At 37.9% G+C, this 24602-nt stretch overlaps 2 protein-coding genes across 2 annotated transcripts; both read right to left on the reverse strand.

Moving 5' to 3' along the window:
* Window positions 1-1208: 1208 nt before the first annotated feature.
* On the reverse strand, window positions 1209-3146 carry LOC115228855. The gene has a single exon (XM_029799326.1). It carries the CDS (start codon window positions 3144-3146, stop codon window positions 1209-1211), a length of 1938 nt encoding a protein of 645 aa, XP_029655186.1.
* Window positions 3147-17297: 14151 nt separating this feature from the next.
* LOC115228856 lies at window positions 17298-17714 on the reverse strand. The gene has a single exon (XM_029799327.1). It carries the CDS (start codon window positions 17712-17714, stop codon window positions 17298-17300), a length of 417 nt encoding a protein of 138 aa, XP_029655187.1.
* Window positions 17715-24602: the final 6888 nt, after the last annotated feature.

Below are 24602 nucleotides of genomic sequence, written 5' to 3' on the forward strand. Positions count from 1 at the left end.
ACAAAATAGAAGGCCATCGTCAGCAATACAGAACTCATCTTTGAATTCTGAGACTATACGCTTGGCTTTCTTAAGCAACGAACACTTGGGTTTTGGCATCACTCAAAATACTATGTAGCGTGCTAAATTATTTTATTTAAATTAATTTTGTATTATTTTATGGGTGGCATTAAAAAAAATTTAAATGCAATTTAAATTAGCATTTAAAAAAAATTAGCATTTAAAATTAAAAATAGCATTTATAGCATTTATAATGTATGTTTCTTTTTAACAAAATTAAAAAATAATTATTCCAAATTCAATTTTATATTAAAAAAATATAAAAAGTAAAAAATAGCATTTTAGCACTTAAATTGCCCTTGCCCTATTATTAACTCACTATCTCCTACCATCAAAACTTTTATTTAATTACACAAAAAACACTATGCTTGATTGACATCATTTTCTTAATTCACCATTTCAAAATAAACTTAGCAGTCACGTGTCTTTAACAGATAGGCCCAAATTAAAATTTAGTTATTGTGTCCTGAATTAGTAAAAGTATCGGGATTAAAGAAGAATCAGCATGCACAAGACTGCACCAGCCATGAAATAAAAACTCATATCCACTATTATATATTACACCCTTATTCCAAAAAGGGAAGGGACATAGAAGCAATATACCTTTCCTGATTCCTTTACCGACCTCTGCGCCACTAACTGTATTTTTTTGAGCTGCAGAATTAATTTCTTGGTCTCCAATGGTATTGTTTGTATTTTCTTCATTTTCGGGATTAATTTCTTGGCTTCCACTCGTATTGTCAATATTTTCTTTATCTTCGGAATTATACCATTTTCAAGTCAATTTGACCATTACAAACTTCAAATGTCATCTGGATAATTCAATTTGTCAATTATAAATTTCAAATTTCAATTTTTTTTTTTATAAAAGTTATACAACAAATAGTTGTATGTAATTAACAAATAGTTATTAATAACTAAATTCCCGGCATCGTAAATGGAAACACAGTTTCCACGTACTATGGCCAAGGAAATCCTTTCGAAAAGCCACTTGGACTCGCGTGGGTCTCCCCGTTTATGGGAGATCATGCGGCCAAGCTAAATTTCAAATGTCATCTGAAAAAATCAATTTGTCAATTATAAATTTCAAATGTCATCTGAAAAAATCAATTTGTCGATTTTTTTTTCCAATGCAATTAAATTTTTAATCAATTATTTAAGAATGACCCTAGGATAGCGTGTGAATTTCCGCGGACAATTTCACACGAAATCCTCTGGAAGAGCCACGACGTCTCCCGCGGATCACCTGTTTTTTTGGTGATTAGACCACCCAATCTTCGAATGAACGAAAAACTCTCTGATCCAAAGACTCCGGAAGTCTCCACAGCGATCGGCTGGAAAAGATATCTGTCTGCCAGGAAAGAGTATTTCTTTTTCTTCAACTCTTCTGAACGTTTTGCAGCAGAGTCAGGAAAGGATGCCGAACTTCCGAATGAAGAAGGTCCAAACGTGTCAGGGCAGGTAAAATCCCAAACAAGTGCTTTCCCTCTCGTGTACGGGTAGATGGTTACGCCGTCTGGGCGTTTGCCATCCCCTCTATCGAGACCAGCTGGTTCGAGTTGAGAGTGGAATCCGGCAGCGTCCATGGCCCTTTTGATGATGTCATTGGCGGCGGAATGTCGGGGAAAACGACCGGCGCTACGAGTGCAAGAAAGTGGGTGCCTTCCCAATGGACCAATCCTCTTTTCACATTTGCAGGGGTGTGGGGTGCACATCGGTAAGCCGAGACGTAGACATAGGCCGTCAAGTTTACAGCCGGTAGACGCAATAGGACAAGCGCTTATCCAGGAGCCAGAATTGGGTTGTGCACCCGATCTGAGACATATGATCCGTTCTTGGTCCATGCACAGTTCGATAACTCTGTAAGTCTCCCTGCACCAGATTTCGTCCCAATGTCTCTGTGAAGATTCCACTTCGGGGAATCTCAGACCATGGCTGCTCCAAGACTCGAGGCCGTTTTGCATCCACCGACACGGGGTACATTCATTTAAAGACTTGAGAATGACGCCGATGAGGGGACCACAAAATGATCGTGAGGCCAAATAGGCTGGAAGAGCCAAGTCGGTAGGTGAACGGAGACCGATACCTCCCATACGAATAGGTAGGGAAACTTGTTTCCATGCGAGATCATCAAGTTGCACGTTACAAATAAGTTCGGCATGACGACGAATGATAGAGTCTATTGACCCCAGATGTTTAGGATGAAGGAAACATGGAGATGAACGGAGGATATACAGAATTTTTGGAATGGATAAAAAATTCTTCAAGAGGAACAAGCCTTCATGTGCATTTAGCTGGGATAACCGACTCGCTGCTTGTTCCATATTTGATGTCTTTTCCATCAAAATTTTTTCCGTTGCCTCACCGTGGAGAGGAAAGCCGAGAATAATAAGGTCTTCCTTTTGGGTTATTCTGATTTCAGGAATGAGTGAGGTAAAGTTTCTGTGGATTTCATCGAAAGAGGCCACGTTAAGATTAGTCAGCTCACACTTTGACGGATTCAAGGATAACCCGATGTGGCCGAGCCGAGAGGAAATCATAAGGGCGTCTTTGAGAACCTGATCTGCCGGGCCACCGATTGTGACATCGTCCAAGTACCAAATGTTTAGGGGAGATTTGACTGACATTGCTATAGGGTTGATACCCAATGCGAAAAGGAGTGGTCCGAGAGGATCACCCTGTTGTACCCCGGTGGACGAGAGGATACTTGAACCCTCGAAAAGGAGGCTGGAACTGTGCTCGTAACAAAGTTTAGCGAACGGCATGATTTCAGGTAACTGAGTCATACACTCTCCAAGGAAACAGGAACGGTCGATCGAATTGAACGCATTTCGCATGTCAATTTTCAAGATGACACAATTGTCAGACACATTCTTGGAAGCAATAAACTCTCTGACTGAATGGGCTGATGCTTCACAACCTCCTCTGACACCGACACCCAATTGGATGTTTTTAAAGATGATCGGGTAGGAATGGGACCTACGACTGCATAATATTTTGGCTGCAAGGCGTCTAAAAGTGCACCCAACAGAAATCGGTCTAATTCCGCCGTCCTTTTTATTAAGGGCGGTGAGGCTTCCAGACATGAAGAGAGAACGTGCGAAATCAGAGATATGGCCACTGATGAAAAGGGTTATCAGGTCGCATATTGAATCAATTAGGTTCACACCTGCATCAGACTAATTGAGTGATAAAAGGTCGCGAATGTGACCGGGACGAAGGCCGTCTAACCCCCCACTACTGGAGGGTCGGAATGATTTGAGATTATAAAGGAGCTCTTCTTTGCTCACTTTTTTAACTTCGGTAAAATGAGGACGAGAAAGGAATTCTAGATCATTTTTAACGTCGGGATGTTTTTCCCTTAACAGCTCGAGAGTCCTGTCCCCAATAGAGGCAAATGAGTCGTTACTGCAAAGAATTCTTAGAGCGGCAGTGAAGTCACCTTCCAATAGTTTGGAATGGATTCTTTTACTGAAATTGCATTCGGAGGTGTTATTCGATGTTTTGGGAAAAACATATTTCTGGGAAAGAAAAAAGGAAATAGTATGATTCCGATATAAGAGGATGGAGTTCTTAAGCCTCAAAGCCAGGGATTCGGAAGAGCCTTTGCTAGTGTATAGGTTCAGGGCGAATACGGGGAAACAGAAAAGTTTGGCCCAGTCCTCGTTTTGGTTGGTATTTATGGCTTTACGGATCAATGTGCATAGGGATTCAGCGGCTGTAGCACGTGAGCCTTTTGGCAGTCTGATGGGGATCTTCTTTAAGAGGCGGAAATTCGAAAGAAATTGCAAAATGACAACAGATGTATAACTATTGAACGAGGAATCGTCAGCAGGAGTGCTGGGAATAGGCTTAGGAGGGTCGATTAGGCAAGTGTTAGATAAAACAACACCCTCTAGAGTCTAGACAATTGAGACATCTCCATAGAGGAATACGGGAAGATGAGGCCTTAGATAGACCTACACACGATAGGTGGTAAAAATTGCCGCAGGAGGAGCATACCCTTCCACTCTTGCGCGAATTGGTACAGTTGCACGAGTAGCATAGAGAACTCATTAAACGTATAGGATGAAAGAATTTACAATAATCAAAAATTAAACAGTGAAAAAAAAAGGACAGAAAAGAAAAAAGATTATATAAGGAAAGAGATTGATATGGAATGAGATCGATACCACAACAAGAATGTACGATAAGAAAAATTGATACCACCACAACAAGAATGTACGAAACTGGTTGCGGCTTAAAATAGATTGCTCGATTATAATTATAAATTTCAAATGTCATCTGGATAATTCAATTTGTCAATTATAAATTTCAAATGTCATCTGAAAAAATCAATTTGTCAATGTCATCTGAAATAATTGAAGCATATGAAAATTTTGGCGATTGACAGTCTCTATGCTCCTCTCTTGGAGTTAATTTGAGAACAGCTTATCATTGGAATGAAAATAAAAATAAAGAAAGACATCTAAGAGGAGGTAAAAGACATTCAAAAAAAAATCAAATAAATATAAATAAATTAATCAGTTGGATTGAATTTGATCCTCAGATCACTTTGAAAGAATGTGCGGAGAAAATACGAAATAATTATTCAATGTCTGTGTCGGTTACAACAGTAAAAAATTGGCTTGATGGGGAATTAATTTCTCTCAAAACCTGTCGACCAATAATTGCAAATGTAAATTCACCTGAAAATAAAGAAAAAAGAATATATTATTTGGATTGCTTGTTTAAAGCAAGGTCTGCTGGAAGAACTTTAATTTGGATCGATGAATCCAATTTTAATTTATATTGCAAGAGAAAAGAAGGACGATCAAAAATAAGATCTCGTTCTTTTGTCATTACTCCAAATTCGAGAAGCTCTAACTTATATTGTATAAGTGCAATGTCTGCTTCAACATTGTTTAATTTTCAATGCAAAAGAGGTTCTTACAGAGGAGAAGATTGTAAAAAATGGATGAAAGAGTTAATTAATGAATGCAGATCTTCATGCGTACAGGTCTTCAGGCGTACAATGGATGAAAGGGATTTGTTAACCGGGTTGAAAGGTATTATCCCCGAGTTACTCGTGGTGAGGACCTTTTTGATTTTTAATTTACCAAATAAAATTTGTTCTGTTTCCCATTTTAAATTTTTCCCAATAATAAATTAATAGTTAATCAGAAACTAAGCAGATCTCACTCCAGCTCGCTGATATCCACTCTCCTTCTCTTGGAAGAAAAGTCTACTTCCAGCTGCATCTTACTCCCCACTACCACATCTGATTCAACCATTGCATCTTCTTAGCATTCATTGGGTCGTCTTCATTTTTGCATGCCATCTCCACATACCGGTTGGAAGCAGAAGCGTATTCTTCACCAGATACCTTCATTCCGTGCTTGTGTTCGATCATCATACTCTCGAGCGTTCTTTTCAGTACAACGGATTGGATGTATGTCCTCGTTCCTGCTTCAATAGATAGTTTCTTCATATAATTTTTGAAGCATTTCGAGACAACTCCATCCTATGTCATAACCACCGGAATTATTTTTACTTGACAGCTATACAGAAGCGAAAGCTCACTTGCCATAGGTCATACTTGTGACACTTTTCAACCTCCACTTGCTTGAGGCGATCCTGTGAAGTAATACCCACTTCAATTAGATTTATTTCGTTTCTGACTTTGTCGTGGACAAAGATATCTGGCTTGTTATATTCTACTTTTGTTTCGGTGAGGATTGTAGAATCAACCCTGATTTCAACTTTTCCGTCGACAGTGTTGACTGAACAGAATGTCCCTTCAATCGTCTTGCTTTTTTGAGTCCATACATTCGGCACAAGTTAAGGTGAATACACTTCACAACTTCGTTGTGTCTCCGGAGATAATCACTGTTGAGCATTTTACCACACTGAGTAGCCATGTGGTCAACAGTTTTCTTGCTTTTCTTACAATGATTGCATAATGGGTCAGCGGATGCAAAGAACAAGTTTCGATCTTGCAAAAGACAATACAATGCTTCGCTTCGTGGCCCATTATTTCCATTAGATAGCCATTCTGAGGATGCAGGTAAATCAACATTAGATTCATCCACATATTTGAAAAGCACAGAATGTAGTGCTTTAGAACTAATTTTCTTTTGTAAATATTGTATCTGACTGGACTTTAGAGACTCCATAGTAATACTCTTCTTATCAATAATTGCATATTTGGAGGATAGAAATCCTGCGATCATAGCCAAATGCCATTTATTCATTTTAATTACACGCAGAATCCCCGCCCTCCGTAAGCATATAGTTGACATATTTTCCAGACTCGTAAGGAACTGAAAGAGCATTAGTTCACTTTTGAAAGTAACTGATGAAAGCCCTCTTCCAAGAGCCTTCAGGCGTACAATGGATGAAAGGGATTTGTTAACCGGGTTGAAAGGTATTATCCCCGAGTTACTCGTGGTGAGGACCTTTTTGATTTTTAATTTACCAAATAAAATTTGTTCTGTTTCCCATAACATGATTACAATTAGTATATACAATATTTTGATAAAATGCAAACTTGAATTTCAAAATTGTAAATTTGAGTTTTGCAGATGACATTTGAAGTTTATAATCGACAAATTGAATTATCCAGATGACATTTGAAATTTATAATTGACAAAGGCCTGATGGCTCGACGTTGTTCGCTTTCGACGCTGGTAAACCACTAGTTTGGGATGCCACGTGTGTTGATTCCTTCTCCAAGTCGGCCATCAACGAATCCGCCTCTCTGCCCGGGTCCCGTGCTAATAGGGCTGAACATACAAAATCCGAAAAATACCGGGGCTTGTTAGACGGCTTTTGGTTTTGGCCAATTGTTGTTGAGACTTTGTGCGTCTTTGGCACAAAGACAGTTGATCATCTAAAGAAACTTGGCCACCTCTGTTCTTTACGCTCCAAGGATCCTAGGGAATTTACTTTCCTAATCCAAAGGATCCTGTTGGCCGTTGTGCGTGGGAACAGCTGTTCCATCCGGCTTGCTGGCCGATTAATTTCTGATTAATTTGGCTTTTCATATTTTTTTAATAAATACCTTTAATCAAAAAAAAAAAAAAAAAATTGAGTTTTTCAGATGACATTTGAAATTTATAATTGACAACTTGATTTTTTCAGATGACATTTGAAATTTACAATTGACAAATTGATTTTTTCAGATGACATTTGAAATTTATAATCGACAAATTAATTTTTTCAGATGACATTTGAAATTTATAATTGACAAATTGAATTATCCAGATGACATTTGAAATTTGTAATTGTAAATTTGGGGTTCATAAGTGCCAAATTGACTTGAAAATGGTATAGTTTCTTGGTTTCCAATTGTATTGTCAGGATATGCTTCACAGAACTACGAAAAAATTGAAAAATTAAAATATTCAGAGCTCAAAGACAGGTTCATAGTGCAACCGATTATTGTGGAGTCATCTGGAGTCTTCGGTCCGGAATCAATCTCTTTCATTAGGAAACTTGGATCCCTGATCTCGGTTCAGACGAAAGATAGAAGGGAGACCGAATGGCTGTTTCAACGCCTTTCAACAACCGTTGTCAGGGGTAATAGCCACGCTATCCTTTCTGCTCTTAAGCAACCTTAATTAACTTATATTTTCTTTTGTTAAATAAATATTAATCTTAAAAAAATTACCTTCATTAATTTATGACAAAAGAAGTACTAATAAAACTGATTTTGTTTTATTTCGTAACGGAAGAACTGCACAAGAATCTGAATATAAAATAATAATTGTTTTTTTGTTATTTAATAGTAAAATCACGTTCCTCATATTAAATTAAAGTTAGAAAACTTCTACAAAATATTAGAAGTTGATTATTCATTCAGATTTTGGATAATAACAAAAGAGCGGGAAATATTTTTTAGTATTTTACACTTTTTGTATTTTCAAAAATAGATTTTGATCATGTTTAAGCAGGAATCAACGTTATTTATGCATACAGCAATTTTTATCATTTCGACATAAAAACAAAAACAAATAATTTTACTTCTGCCTATTTGTGCATTTCAGAATTTAACACCTGTAGAAAAGTAAAAGATTTTTGCAAAAGTAAAAATAAATTCTTTGTTTCGATTCAAAAAAGGAATTTTTATTCTAATCAATTACAATTAATTCTTACATTTGTTCTCCCATATGGACATGTAGAATTGATACCACTGTTGAAATAATGAAAATGAAAGGTTCAATTGGTTCAGTAATATTGTAGATGTTTATATATATGTGGCGGTAAATATCAGTATTTTGATTTTCTTTGGCATACTCATAGAAAGTAATAAAATTCAAATTATAATTTTCTCAATCTAACGCTTCCGGCGCCGTAACGCTTCCGGACTGCGACATTTGATAATACTGTCGAATCATAAGCTAAAACAGTGATTCTCAACTTTTTTCACGCAAGAGCATCCCATCTTTTTATTCATTCTTTCAAAATACGGTGAATTCATATCTGGGGACGAAAAATTAAAAATAGTGTTATTCGTTTCTAACGATGCCTCAATATTTTCATCTAAGTTATAAATGAAATAAAAACCTGGTATTTCACTAATCACGATGTTAATTCCAGAAATACGCCTAAACTTTTTGAACGGCGTCTCATTTTTTGCCGTGTGATGTGACGTATTATAGGAAAATGTGACTTTTTCTAAAAATTGTTTCCAATTTTTACTTTCCTTCATTTCCATCATTTTGGCCAGAGCACGAGTTAAAGTTTGGTTAAACCTCTCAATTACACCCTAAGTTATATAAACTAACAAACTTATGACTGAGGATGGTTTGGCCTTCCATAAATATGCTTAATTTTGTTTTCCTTGCATAGTTGAGCCATAAGTTGGTTTTTGAATACAAACCCGTTGTTCGTTTGCAAGATCTGACAATATCCAATTTGATAAAACAATTTTTGGAATTTATTCACCACTTCTTCAATTAAATTTTAAGTCTTACCAGAAGCAGTTTTATTTTTTAAAGATTTGCAGACAACAAATTTGCTGTGGATGTCAATAATTGTTAGTATCCAATTACATCCATCGTTAAACTCTTTATATCTTCTAACATCAATAAGATCCGCCTGGAATCTTTCATTGGGTTTTCCTGCAGATACATGGTAATTAGAATCCGACACATAGGTATATTTTTTTAAAAATACTTTCAATGGTAGGGCAAATTTACAAATTTCGCAGTCTTTTATAATTTGTTCGATGATTGGACGTTTTAAAGTGAAATAAAATTCACTGCACTTTTTCTGAAGCTTTCGTATTCCCCAGTGGGATTCTTGGTGAATGGCGAATGCTAGTGTCCTCATCTCCATTTCATTGTCCAGACAAATGACCAATTTGTGTTTTTGGTTATTCTCGTCCTTTAGATAAAGACCATGAGTTAGGAGTCGCAAATATACCGATCATTATTTAACTTGATCGTCGAATTTGATGTTTATGATGCGTTCGGTTGTTTTCCGGAAAAGGACATTAATAGAATGAAGTTGATCATTTTCTGAGAAGCAGGGTGACCCTCGTAGCACATGATTTAATTTTTGGATGCCAAGGGCATTTTTGAGCAGGAAGAAGGCTCTATTTGGGTCCAACAAATTAAGACGAACAAAAGTCTTTTCCAGTAGCATTTCCTTGGTTTCAAGAGCGTCCTTGATTCCACCATCTGTCAATGGGCAGCCTAATATCTCCAGACTGATACTAGGCGTGATGGACGCTCCGGGAATTATCTCACTGAAAGAGGAAACAATAACCTCGAATTCATCACGACGGAACCCAAAATTAATGATTTTACTTTTTGAAGTGTTCAGTATAAGACCAACGCATTCAAGTCTCGGAATTAGGTCAACGAGTGTCTTGAAGACAGTTTCGGGATGACCTCCGAGGGTGCAGTCATCAAGGTACCAAACATTCAGCGTGGTTGAGCAGCTCTTTGCAATGTGATTAATCCCAAGGCAAAAGAGAACAATGGGTCTCCTTGTTGAACTCCCGAGGACGAGGAAATATGGTAAGGGCCATGGACGAGGGTGAATGGTTTCGCGTATGAGCTGAGTACATAGTTGTATATTTCGGGACAAAATTCAAGACAGTTCTCCAATATAGAGTCGCGGCGAATGGTGTTAAATTCATTACAGCTGTCCAATTTAACAATAATATGGGGGGTATTGTTGTTTATGTGGTTGAATATACGTATCGGTCTCAAAGTTTGTGAACCACACAAATGCCTCTGTGGTGCATCGATTGATCAATTTGGACTTCACCCTCTTTCCTGTCGAAAAAGCGCTGGTAGATTCCCGAGGCATTCAGCTCTCAACGACGTCATAAGAAGAGCTCTCGATTCAATCGGATTCCCATCAGTGCTGGAACCACCTGGATTGGACCGAGGAGATGGAAAACGCCCAGACGGGATGACTATCTTTCCGTTTTTGGAAGTAAAGCCTCTCGTATGGGATTCAACATGTTCCGACTCCTTGTCCAAGACAAACATGTTGGAAAGTGCCTGCAATGCCGGCACAGCTGCGGATAAAGCAGAGGACATCAAGAAGAAGAAATATGATGGGCTCACCGATCGTTACGTTTTCCCGGCAGGTTGCTGTCGAAACCCTGGGATCGATTGGGAAGGAGTCGTTGTCCTTCCTCAAGTGTATTGAACGTCTCAAGACCTTAAGAACACACAATCCTCTTGAGACGAGATGGCTTCTCCAGAACGTGTTCCAAGCAATAGTGAGGGGAAACAGGATCGCCATCAGTTCTTCTTCTTTACATACAACTGTTTTACTTTAATTGATAATTAAATTAAAAAAAATTCTTTAACTTTTCACAGAATGTAATTATTGTAACTCTGACGTCAAACATAGTTACAAAATCTCCCTGCAATTTCAAGGAAATTTCATTCAATTTAGCAAAAATCCAATTTAAATAATAGATATATTTTTCATTTTCGGAAATCGATCTTGCTAATTCATCTTCATTTTTCGATTCAAGAAAGTCTTAAATAGTTGGTAAAAGGTTTACAAATCTTTGTAAAGCAGTGCCTTTGGACAACCAGCGAACCTATAGAATATGAAAAACAAAAATAAACTTCAGTATGATACAAGAGTCTTAAATAATCCTCATTCCTATCTATACAAAATTTCCTAAAGATCCTATCGGATTTTGTACTTGTTTTAATTCGATTGATCGTTTTTATGACAAAATTCAGAACTTGATTTAAAAAAGCGGAAATTTTTTTCGAAACAAGATGAGGCGGTGTAGTACGCAATGAATATGAATTAAATTCGGACATTTTTGTTTCAAAAAAGACGCAAATCCTTTGTACTTCCCAACCATGGCCATTGCACCGTCTGTAGCACATGTAATTAACTTGGAAAATGGAATTTGTTTTTCTTCAAAATACGTTTTCAATACATTAAAAATTGACTCTCCGGTAGATTCTGTTATCAAAGGTCTGATAAACAAAATCTCTTCACAAATTTTCTAAGTATATTTTTTAAGGAATCTTCGACGCTTTCAGCCATTTCGTCAATTCGGCGACGAATCGTATCATTACTCAAAGGTAAATTCTAGCCACATCAAAATGGTCGCACTACTTTTAAAATTTCAGATGGATTATGTCCCAAAAAATTGGTGAACTTTCTCTTGCAATATCTTTGTTTTTACGCGATAATATGCAGCATGATTGGGCCGAGTTAATGAGTTTTTTTAACCATTCTAAATGAGTTTAATTTGTAAATGCAGGGTAACATTTTTATTAATTTATTTAAAGGTCTTTATATCAATTGTAAAGGTCAATCAAATGATAATGGCTTTTAAGAAAAAATTATTATTATGAAATTAAAAAAAGAAATAACATCAATGTTCCCAATGCTTGAATATCATCTCGGATACAATCCACCTTATAATTTTTTTCTAAGTCTAATAATCAAGCACCTGGAAATCTCAAGAAAAAAATTGATGGTTATTTTCCAGTTGAAGATCCAATTCCAAACTGGATCGTTCAACCTTTCTTGACTTCATTTAAAGAATATAAAAAACTCAATTTTTAGAAGAGCTTGATTCAACCTCAATGTAATCAGTCTGCTCAGATTATTTTTGAATACTTCATTATTCGATTTTTGATATTCTCATTAATAATTACTACTTATTTTTAGGTGTCAGATTGTGCAAGAATTCCCCATTTTAAGTAAAACTGCATTGGAATCAATACTTGCATTCCAAACTACTTATCACTGTGAAATGGCGATGTCGTGCCTGACTTTTCTAAAAACAAGTAGACTACAGGTACAAAATGATATGCAAGTAGCTTAATTAAACATAGAGCCTAACATAAGTAAAATTATTCTGGACAAACAAGATCAAAATTACTGTTAAATTGTCTGTTATTTTGATAATTTTTATATAATAAATAGTCGAACATGTATTTGAAGAAGTCAAAAACTATGCGCTAGAACATTATATCCTCGCGTATTAAAAAATGACATAAATAGTGATAGTTTAGTTGCAGAATGTACAGAAATATTGTATCTATATACTATATTGCTTAATGCAGCAGTCCATATCTTTTCTTTTCCATATAGTTCCTTTTGAAGCCATCTGCAGAGAGTTTGGTTGCAACGCTCTACTTGGCCTTGAGACTCGGGATGCCTTGGTCGTCCTCTCTTATGATTATTTTAAATTGTTGGCATAAGGAATCTATTTCCGTATTCACAAATTCTTTTCCATTGTCAGTTTGGATTATTTTTGGGGGGCCATAAGATTCAAAAATACGTCTTAGGAACTCTGATACTGTAACAGCTTCCTTATGAGAATAGCTCTTGCAAAACAGAATTTGGAATAAATCTCGATTACATTCATTAGATACTTATATGAATTATTTAAAGAAAAATAAAGTGATAGATCAACCAAATCAATATGGTACCTAGAATAAATGATTAAAGAAACCGTTCTCGTGGTGATTTTGCTACAATATGAACAATTGTAGACTTATTTTTAATCAATGGATTAGTTTGTTTGCATTTTGGGCACATAGAAGTTACTTCTCTGATTATGAATCTTTTTATAAGAAGAAAATTATTTCTGCAGTATTCTTCCATCATGTTTAATCCAAAATGAAACTGAGAATGAATCCGATCATAATGATATTTCATTGTTTCATGATCATTCAAACGAATTACTTGCTTATTTTCACCATTTATTTCATTAAAATAAAGTGTTCCTGAAATGAGATAGGAAAATACCTCCGATTAAAATGAAATTCTTGCATTTTTGTAAAAATCTTGATTTTTGTGTTCTTGACAATCGCTTTGGAAATTTCTCATGTTGTAAATACTGAAGAATATCATTATATTCATTATCATCTTTGACTGCATTAGCTATTCTCATTTGCAAAAATAATAGTTACCGGCAGACAACAATTAAATGACATTTGAAGGTTAAAATGCAAGGCTAAATTGTTACACGTCTGGCGCCCGTTTCAGTTATGGCGCGTGACAATTATTATTTGTTTTTCTTGTGATGCACTAGAAAATTTTGTATTTATAAAAATTGAATTTGTACACAATATTTTCATTATCATGAACGTTTTTACATTTTATTTATCTATTTTCTGTTTATTTTCACTATTCATTATTGTTGTGTTTGTTGGCTATTCGTATCCTCTCTTATACCAAAGGAGTCGATTAGAAGGCATCAATAAATGCTGATAAACACTATTAACCGTGATTAGTAGATCTTTTGATTTGGTTTTTATATAAAGACAGTATTATTGTATACAATCTGTTGATTTTAATTTTCTTTATACCCTTTAATTTGATCTTTCTTTTACAGTATGGTCTAAAAATATTACACCCCTTGACTTTTTGACAAAAAATCAATTTTCGATACTAATACAGTAAAACCTCTCGAATCCGCCGATTTTGGGACCGACCAAAAAATCGGCGGATTCGAGAGGCAATTTAAATAATATTTTATAGTTGAAACATGAACTCACAATATAGATTAAGTATTTCTTTTCATATACAAATGACTGAATACATAAAATTATTTATATTCAAAAAAATCAGAAATTTTATTTTTTTTAATTGATTTTCTTAGCATTTCCCAATTCGCATAATATTTTCATGATCATCTATATCTGCATTTACCTAAGAAGCATAAGTTTTAATAATCTCTAGAGCTCTGAGGCTTCTGAGAGATCAATTTTTTCTCATTTGATTCCTCTTCAATCATTGTTTCCTAAGTATAATTATTAAATAAAATCACTAACACAACGACGCATCACAAAAATACATTTAACGTGTGTAATGCGAATTTTAAAATGTTAATTAATTTAACTACAATTGTCAGATTGTCATGCCTCGCTCACACATCCTTCTTCCTGATGAGAAACAACATCGGATACCCAAGCTTTATTACCTACTGCGAAGTTCACCTGCCACGAACATTACGACAGCTACTTTCGATTAGACAAATCTCTCAACAAAACTGTTGAGTCACTAATCAACGTCGCTTCGACGAACTCGGTTGGAAGCAATGTAAGCTTCGCCTCTGGATTTGGGGGTGTCGGTCTGAAGATCGGACGCTTGGAGGTCGTAACCGGCATACTTCTCGTCTCTCTCAAGCTTGCAACATTTGACACGGCAAGTCCTTCGTCACACTATTGGACTTCGCTGGTGGAATGAGTCATTTGATGAAGCTTGCCGGGATGGATCGGGTCGGACTCAAATCCCGAAGACAACAACGAAACAAAGGAAACTGGGATAACATTGTCTGCTCCAAAATAAAGTTCAGAGGCACTTAAAAAAGAAGCAAATCAACATCGCCTTGCTTGCCTGGTGTCAGCCCTCAAGGGTGGGGAGCGGAGCAGGCTTGGTTGCAATCCCTGCCCAAATCTCGGGACTTTTTGGACGACGATTCTTGAGGCTTGGAATCGGACAAAGACTTGGACCTAGACGTTTGCCAGGAGCACGATGCCGCTGCGGAAAACGGTCGATGCGAAGGGATTTGCACCCGCTATCCTGCAGGGATCGCCGGAAAAAAGGACCACGTTCACGCCGCCTAGAACGATTGATCGTCCAGAGCTCTTTGAAGGCTGCAGGCTTCCCAGCACAGCTTGAACCAGTGGGTCTCGATCGAGGTGATGGAAAGAGACCTGACGGGATGACTCTTTTCCCTTTCAACTCCGGACGATCTTGGTCTGGGACGCAACTTGCGTCATTACTTACTCAAGCACGAATCTCCTTAAATCGGTTCAGACACCTGGAGCAGCTGCCTCAATCGCGGATAAACCTTAAAACCAAAAAATATTCCTCATCGGGGACCGCTACAGATTCACCTGCCCTGTTGCGGCTGAGTCATCAGGAGCTGTTTGGCCCAGCGACTGCCGATCTTGCGCGGACTCGGTAAGAATGCTCGCCACAAAGAAAAATTGATCCTCGTGAAGGAGTATGGCTAAGACAAAGGATCCGGAATAGCCATATCAGAGAGAACTCGCTTTCCATACAGGCAGCGGGCTTCCTCAATTGACTTCTCACATCAATCTCTTCTCTGAATTATTAACATGACCATTATTAATAATGAAAAATTTCATAAAAAAAAAAAAAAAAAAAATTTAACTTACAATTAGATAAAAAAATTATTTTTCATAATACTGAGGAACGGATTCGAGAAACAAGCGGATTCAAGAATCATTCATAGGAATTTCAAATTTTTGATTAAAACAAGCGGATTCGAGAAGCGGCGGATTCGAGAAGCAGCGGATTCGAGAGGTTCACTGTAATAATTACTTAAACTATTTTTATGCAATTTAGTTCTTATTAAAGTTGATTACTAATTTTTATTTTTAAAAACCAAAAATCAAATTTAAAACCGCCTCATAAATAGTACACCATTAAAAAGTCAGTATTTGGTGTGCCTTTCTTTATTTTTGATGACTGCTTTTAGTCTCGAGGTCATTGATTCCACCAATTTGATACTATTTCCTTTGGAATTTTTTTCCATTCTTCAATAATTAAATTTTCTAGATTTTTTATTTGTGACGTCAAATGTTTCAATTTTTTTTTTAATAGCACGACAGGTATTCAATTGATTTAAATCTGGCGACATGCCGGCCAGTCCATTTGCAAGATTTTTTCAGTAAAAAAATTTTTTTGTCTTCTTTGCAGTATGCTTCGGATCGTTATCTTGTTGGAAAATCGGATTTTCTAAATGATCGTTGATAAAGGGAATCATTTTTTCCTCAACTATATTAATGTACATGTCTGCATTTATGATCCCATTTATGATATAAAGTTCACCAGGTCCTTGCGAGCTCATAGATCTCCATATCATTATATTTCCGCCGCCATGTTTCATTGTAGGTACTATGCATTTTGGATTTAGTGCATCGCCATTTTTGCGCCACACATGCTGAATTCCATCTGATCCGAACAAATTGATTTTGGTCTCATCTGACCACAGAATTCTATTCCAAAAATCCATGTTTTTGTTTACATATTTTTTTGCAAATCGTTAAACCGTTTCTTTTGTGCCTTTTTGACAATAATGGTTTTCTTCGAGGTACTCGGCCATATAAATTGCATTCATGTAGTGTTTTTTTTATTGTAGATTTTGATATTTGAATATCAGAATAAGATTCCAATTGTTTTGCAGTTGCAGATGAAGAGATTCTTGGATTTTTTTAAGCAGAACGTCTGATCAGACGGATAGATCTGATAGATAACTTCTTCGGTTGCCCTCTTTCTCCATTTAAAATGCCGTTTTTTCGGTATTTTTGTACAATCTTAGCAACTGTGTTCTTGCTAATCTCAATTTTCTTGACAATTTTTTGTATCCATAGTTGTCCTCGTGTAAGGAAATAATACGATTTTTAATATCTGGATAGAGATCAACACCACGAAAGTTCATGTTAATTATTTTGAACTTTTTAAAGTAATTAATTAATTAGATAATCTTCTCTTTTAGGGCCCATAATCCAGTGACCGTATGGGTGTGTTCTCGTCGAAGCACACTCCACATTCTAAGGCTGCCCTTGGTTGACATTCCGTGTCAGCTTTCTCCTCACTAGGTATCGATATACCATGCCTCTCTTCAGCCTGCATGCTCTTCAATTTCTTCCTCAGAACCACTGTCTGAATATATGCTCTCACTCTTTCTTCCAGCTTGAGGACATCAAGATGACCCTTGAAAAATCTTGAGACAATTCCATCCCAGGTCATTACAAACAGGGATTACTTTCACTTTACGTGATGAATTGCTCAAGTTCATTGCCAATAAAGTCATATTTGTGGAACTTCTCAATTCGACCTGCTTGAGGCAATTTGCGAAGTAATCCCAACTTCGATAAGAGTAATGTATTCCTCATTTTGTCATGAACAAATATATCAGGTTTGTTATTCGCCACAGCTGTATCCGTACTAATCGTAGTATCCACACGAATCTCCACAAATTCATTGCTAACAACAGATTGAACTGAATGTGTCTTTAGTTTCTTAGTTTTCCTTATTCCATATTGACGACAGAAATGTAAGTGAATACATCTGACTACTTCGTTATGCCGTCTAAGATATGAGCTATTCAGCATTCTCCCGCACCTAGTTACAAGGTGATCAACTGTTTTTCCTTGCCGAGTTATAATGCGTGCACTTATTTTCTCCATTATCAAAAAACATGTTGCGGTCCTGAAGTAGACACAGCCTCCCTTCAGTCATGGGGGAATGATTTCCATTAACCAACCATCCAGAAGTAATTATACATATATTTAAAATAATTAATGAATTTCAAATTTGTATAATTAAATTCATTTTGATTTTATACAAAATGAAAAATTCATTAAACTCTAAAATAGATATAATTCACAAAAAAATAATTAAATAAATGTATTATTCTAACAGATATGAGATTTTTTCGACAAAAAAACAAGGGGTGTAATATTTTTGGACCATACTGTATATACCGTCCAAGCTAAATTATTTAATATTTGACTGACAGCGTTCATCACAAAAATGGAAATAGCAGTTTTAATAATTGCTCTATCACAGGGGTCGGCAGGATTTTTGTCTTCGCGAGCCAAAATTTTATTTTTGTATGCGATCCGGACCAACCGAGAAAAAATCTTTATCGGTCGCAAAAATAACAATATACGAGAATCCTCAGACAATTTTTTACATTATTCATTTTGGAGAAGAAACTTTCACATAAAAAATGTCCTTCCAAATACACAAGCCATTTTTAGCATTTCTGTTAATTTTAGATATTTTAAAACATACAAATTTTTGTAGAAGCTCAATATATCTAATTCAGAAAAATATTTTGATTTAAGTGTAGTGTTGGAATGATTCCAAAATCTGGTAAATCGACACTGCTGGCACAGAACTACCGGCCAATTAGCCTCATTTGTGCTTTCTCTAAGACAATGGAAAAGATTGTCTTTAACAGACTCTCTGGTCATATAGAATCACAAAATTTGCTTTTACCCGAACAATGGGGATTTCGTGGAGGAAGATCCACAGGGGACTGCCTCAGAAAGTTAGAGCACCAATTATCCCGTGCTGACAGAAATGAAGCATGGCTAACTGTGGTGTGTCTGGATCTGGCCAAAGCCTTCGATAGCGTGTGGCACCTGGGCCTACTCTCCAGAATCCATGACATCGGAGCCGGGATAAAGACCTATCGATGGCTGGAGTGCTTCTTGTCAGGAAGACAATCATTTGTCCGCTGTGGAAACCGCCTATCGGGGTGTGTGGAACTTAGAAGGGGAGTCCCGCAGGGATCTATCTTGAGTCCACTTCTGTTCAACCTCTTCTTGGCGGACATTCCTCTGCCGTCGACACGTACTGGCAAGCTCGTTATCTATGCTGACGATATCCTGGTCATGGATACCTCGAAAAGGATATCGCAGTCTTGGAGACGACTTAAATCATACATTGCAACGCTAAAGATGTGGACTATAGAGAAGGGTTTGACCCTAGCACCGGAGAAGAGCACCATTTCATGGTTGCGGAGAGGGAGTCGCTATGCGGAGTCGTGTGCATATGCGATGAGTAGCTATGTGATGGATCTCCCGAAAAGCAAAAATCTTTCCTACCTGGGAGCAACCATCAACTGTCGTGGCTCGTACGTAGAGCATATAGCAAATCAGAGAAAGAGGAGTGTGAGGATCCTCAAAAGCTTAACCAGGTTCCATCTGGATCCGGAAACGTACATCTACGTATACAAAACGTGTGTGCAGCCAGTCCTCACATATGGCTACGAGGGCTGGTACGGTACGGAGGAGAGTGACTACCTGATCGAACAGTTGGAAAAGACAAGACGTTTCGCTATGAAATTGGCTTACGGAGTACAGAAGGTTAAAAGACTTGACGGAAGGTTAAAAGACTCAAGAATCCTCTGTGCCCACGATCCGGATGGTCTTGGAGAATTGTCGTCAAACATGACTAGTATTGGGGATACGCATGGAAAGAGACACTTCGGTGCCTTGTTTTTATCTCCCCGCCGATGATTTCTTCCTTGTTTTTCTTTTTCTTTTCGCTCAATAAACACTATTCTATTCTATTCTTCTCTGGAGGCGCACAGAATGCTCCTAAAGCATTCGAAAAAAGGACCGTTTACTCTTCCCAGCTGGAATTTTCCAGACGACAATCCTAGGGCCTTAGCCCCCAATGGACGAAAGGCTTGAGCATTTTGCTTTCGGGCGATGTTGAGAAAAATCCAGGACCTCATCTAACCATACTCCAACTGAACATCAATGGAATAGAAGGAAAAGTTCTTGAATTACGGACATACCTTTAAAAAACACAACATCGATGTAGCTGCCTTGCAAGAAATCAGATTTAAACCTCCCTCTAGTACTCACTCATTGTCGGGATATAACTGTATCCGCTTGGACCGGCTAAACCGACTTGGCGGGGGCCATCTGTTCATTATCAAAAACGTTTTGCACTATACGGACTCTACGGATGACCTCAAGACAACAATTCAGGACGGCGTATCAGAAATATCTGGAATTACCTTGAATACTAAATTTGGAAAGACCACTATTGACAACATATATGTTCCACCCCCTCCGTCAGAATTTTTTTTCCACGAAACCGACTGATGTTCCGGAATATGCAAATATAGTGATTTTATTATTTATTTATTTATTTTAAACACCAAACAGACACAAGTAAACCAAACTAATTAACGGTCTTTTAGGCATCCAGAAGGATGACCCAAAGGGACGTCCAATGGGTGTGTGGGTAGCAAATGATCCTTTTGTTAACGACGCCTCCCAACGGGTGGATCACTTCCACGCCGATGGAAGGTGTCCGAACGTCCAGCTGGCGTGAAACAACATAGTCAATGCTCGTATCAAGATTTCAGGGGCCTTCTTTAACAACTTCGGAGGGATGTAGTCGAAGCCAGGCGCCTTGTTCTTCAACCCAGCAATTGCCCTTTCAACCTCTTCCTGTGTTATCGCCCCACATAATGGTCCCTCCGATAATTGCGAAGAGCCAAGCTTCTTCACAATTCGGTCATAAGTCCCTCGTGGAACGGTAGATTCGACCTCTTGAACCTGACTAAGTTGGTTCCTGAGTACTTCCGGGATACGATCAGAGGAGATATATTTCCCGTCTGGTTCTTTTAGTGAAATTTCAAATCCTTTGGCATCATTTCTGGTAAGGCGTTGATATGCTTTCCAGAAATTAGGGTTTCGCTTATCCAGTTTTCTGCATTCAGACCTCCATTTACTTTCGACCTCAGTCTTGGCCATTTTTGCAATAGTAGATTTTATCTTGTCGATCTCCAATTTCAGTGTGCCTCCAGAGTTGTAACAATAAGTGAACCGCATGACGCAAAAATTAATCATTATGTGAAGAAAAATAAAAAATGAAGAAAATTGAAAGTAGGAGTAAAATACATGTTTTAAAAAACAACGCTTTCTTGTCAACATTAAATTAGGATGAAGTTTAGCTATTAGTTTACTATTAGCTTCATTAAGTTTTAAAGTATATAAATAATATTAAAAATAATCTTTTTTGTTGTTTAACAGTTAAAAACTCGAATTTTTTTAAAAACACCAAAATATGGGATTTATTTTTCTTTATTTTCGTTTATACTTTTCAAAATGAATATTAAATTTGTGAAGATTTGGGACTAGAGATACGCTCTTGTTTTGTTTTTCGGGAGCATTAGCATAAGATGACATGAAATTTTAATAAATGATTTTTTCACAGTTTTAGAAATTTATTGTCACTGGTTTTTTAGTGGACTAGGTTCTTGACGAACCAGGTACGTATTATTATTATTATTAAAGCAATCTCGCGGAATCAAAAAGTTAATTAAGATTCCACTTTTGCCATCCGACTCAGGATACGCTCTGTTAGTCGTATCCACGCTCCCCTGTTACGTGCGAGGTATCTCAGTTCGTCCAGATCATCGGCCGATTTCAGTTTCCTTCCAATCGACATGAGATCATGGTCGAGCGTAGTCGGTAATGTTGTTCTTTGTCGACCCTATATGCTGTTTTATTTAATGAGCAGAAGTAGGATTCCATGTTCTGATTGGCCGGCGTCATTTCCGAGGCTCTTAGGACATGTCCAAAGAGCATCCACTTCGTGAACATCACTTTCTTTGCAATCTCGGATGTATGGGTGATTCTGTAGAGTTCATTATTGGTCATCTTTTTTGGCCAGTGAATTCCCAGGAGTAGTCGTAGTTGTTTTCTGTGGAAAGAGTTGAGCTGCTCCAGTTCTTTAGCGGTTAGGCCCCAGGTCCCCGCGTTGTAAAGCAAGATTGGTTCGACAAAGGAGTTGTACAGCCGAATTCGAAGGCGGGTTCCTATGTACTTGCGCCTCATCCAGATCGTCCACATTTTTTTGAAGGATGCAACAGCCAGCACTTTCCTTCGAATAACGTCCTCCGAGTCCCCAAGGAGAGATCCAACTTTCTTGCATGTTCTCCACTTCTCCTCGTTTCTCGTCCCCAGGCGGGATATGGTAGTTCTTTCCGTTTTGTCCGGGTTTATTACAAGGGACCAGTCCTTCAACGAATGAGGGATCACTTTTAATAAGTTTTCCAGTGAGTCCTGATCTCGGGAGACCAAATCAATATCGTCGGCGTAAATTACTTCCATCACGTTGGTAAAGCATTTATTCCTCCGAAGAGGTCTTAGGGCTGCCTCCAGGTAGATTATGAATAGAACCGGAGATAACGAGTCGCCCTGAGGTACGCCAGTGTCGGTTTTAAACTTCATCGAGGTATAGTTTCCCACACGCACGGATAGCGATGTGTTGGCGAGTAAGAATCTGATCATACGTAATGCATCCCCATCTAGGATGCCTTCCAATACATGCATCAGCTTTTTGCGGTTGATTGTATTGAAAGCACGGGATAGATCAATTCCAAGGATTGAGATTTCTTCTTTGTGTTTCTGGCACATTGCACACAGCCATCTGTGGCTCCATACTACGTCTGCTGTCGACCTTCCAGGTCTGAATCCACTTTGACTCGGGTTTAGGAACTTATTTACAGGTCCTGAAATACGATCCAGCACAACAAGGGAAAGTATTTTCCTTAGCGTATTCATTAGCGTAACCGGGCGTAGGTTGTTTAGATCTCCTTTCTCCTTTCCAGGTTTCTGGATTGGGATTAAAGTGGCATTCCCCGCATCAAATGGGCTGTGACATTTGAACGTCCTGTTCAGGACTGTGCAGATCAACTCAACCACTCTGTCCGGCGCGTATTTTAATAACTCTGCAGTCACGTTGTCTGGTCCCGAAGCTCTGCCATTTTTCAGCTTGCTCAAGGCTGAAAGGACTTCATAGCGGGTGATTTCTTTATTAAGTCCTCTGGGTGTTCTAGCTTGAAGAATCGAATTGCCTGGGAAGACACGCTCGAGGGTTCAGAAATCTGTCTGGGGAGACACTCATACACTTCTGTGAATCATTCGGTCTGTTCCTCTGTAACACGGCATTCCGACATTCAGCTCGACATATTACGACGTGGACAGGCCAGAGGAGAGACTGCTATGGAAATCTTGTTCACATATTTAACCAAATCGACTACATACTATGCAGACAAACACAGAAGGCGTTACTCACGGACTCCCGTACGTACAATGGCATGATTACCTCGAGTGATCACCGACTACTGGTGGCACGCCTCATTCTAAAGCGACGCTTTGGAATCTCAGGAGTACTTGCAGCTCGCACACAGGGCAGGAACTTTGCCGTGGAGACCCTATGTGTTCCAGAGCATACTCGTATAAAGTATGGCGAGAAAATACTCAAACTGTTAGACAATATCGACTCGAATGCGCCTCCCGGACTACTATGGAAGCATATTTCGATCAGAGTTAAGAAGGCCGCACAGACGGTACTGGGAAATCGTCCAAGGGGATTCAAGGGGACTTTTGACAAAAAAATAGACAAACTTGCAAAAGAACAAAGGAAACTCCGTCTCCTAATTGAATCGTCAAACTCGACCGGCCTCGTTGATTCTCTTAAAAGAAAACGCAACGAAATTAAATACAGAATAAAGAAAAGGGTCAAAGAGCTAGCTAGGCTTACATTAGATAACCTGGCAAAGGACATCGACCGATACAAAAATGGAGCAAAAATGTTCGCTGCAGCCAAGAAACTATCCCGGAATACCAAACCGGAGAGAATTGTAATCTTCGATGATGCGGGAAAGACCATAATCGATGACCAAGAATCAGCAAACCAGGTACGTATATTAAAATAAAAATAGATAAAAAGTAAAGATTTCGAGGAGGACAATTAACGATATTTCGAAGATGCGTGAAAGGATTTTCGCACAATATTAAAAACGTCAATTCCTAAATGATGTCTTAATATCCAGCAAGACCAAAATTTTTGCTCTAGATCTTTCTCTCGATAATTTTAAGAACTCTGCCGGATACTTGTTCAAGTTTAAAAAAGACATGAATTCCGTCTGAGAAAATTGCATGGGCAGATGAAAACTGATAAAAAAGTTGACATCGAAGGATTTTTAAATGAATTTCAAAATTTATCCAATTCCTATACTCCCGCTTTAAGACGGCATGTCGCCCTCACAGCGGAACCTGGCTAAATGCCACTCCACTGCCGAGCATTGGGAACCTTCTGGACAGTGAGTCCGTACTGACTGGAATTTGTTTACGTCTCGCTCTTCGCCTATGCGAGCCACATGTCTGCCGCTGTGGCGCGAAAATCTGTCGCTTTGGACTGCACGCTTTATCGTGTAGACGCAGTGCTGGCCGCATCCCGCGGCTCTTAACGACCTTATTAGGAGAGCCCTGGAAGTGGAAATGAAATAAATCAATTTAAAAAACTTGACGAATTAACTTTTAATGGTTTTCGTCGATTAAGGAAAAATTCCTTTTCAATTTCGGGAACATTAATCAAAGCCATCGCGAAAAAAATATCGACAAATTAAATTATTGAACATCTTTTAAGACCTCAAACGGTTGGTTAGACCGAATTAAGGAGAGACATGATATGGTTTTTAAAACCATTTGTTTAAAGTATATTACACAAACTTCCTAATGGACTTTATGTTCAAT

Source organism: Octopus sinensis, unplaced genomic scaffold (genome assembly GCF_006345805.1).
Source record: "Octopus sinensis unplaced genomic scaffold, ASM634580v1 Contig11126, whole genome shotgun sequence".
Taxonomy (NCBI): Eukaryota; Metazoa; Mollusca; class Cephalopoda; order Octopoda; family Octopodidae; genus Octopus; species Octopus sinensis.

Excerpts from the sequence above, each read along its gene's own strand:
- LOC115228855 (XM_029799326.1), bottom strand. The coding sequence starts at position 3,146 with ATGTCTGGAAGCCTCACCGCCCTTAATAAAAAGGACGGCGGAATTAGA.
- LOC115228856 (XM_029799327.1), bottom strand. The coding sequence starts at position 17,714 with ATGGAGAAAATAAGTGCACGCATTATAACTCGGCAAGGAAAAACAGTT.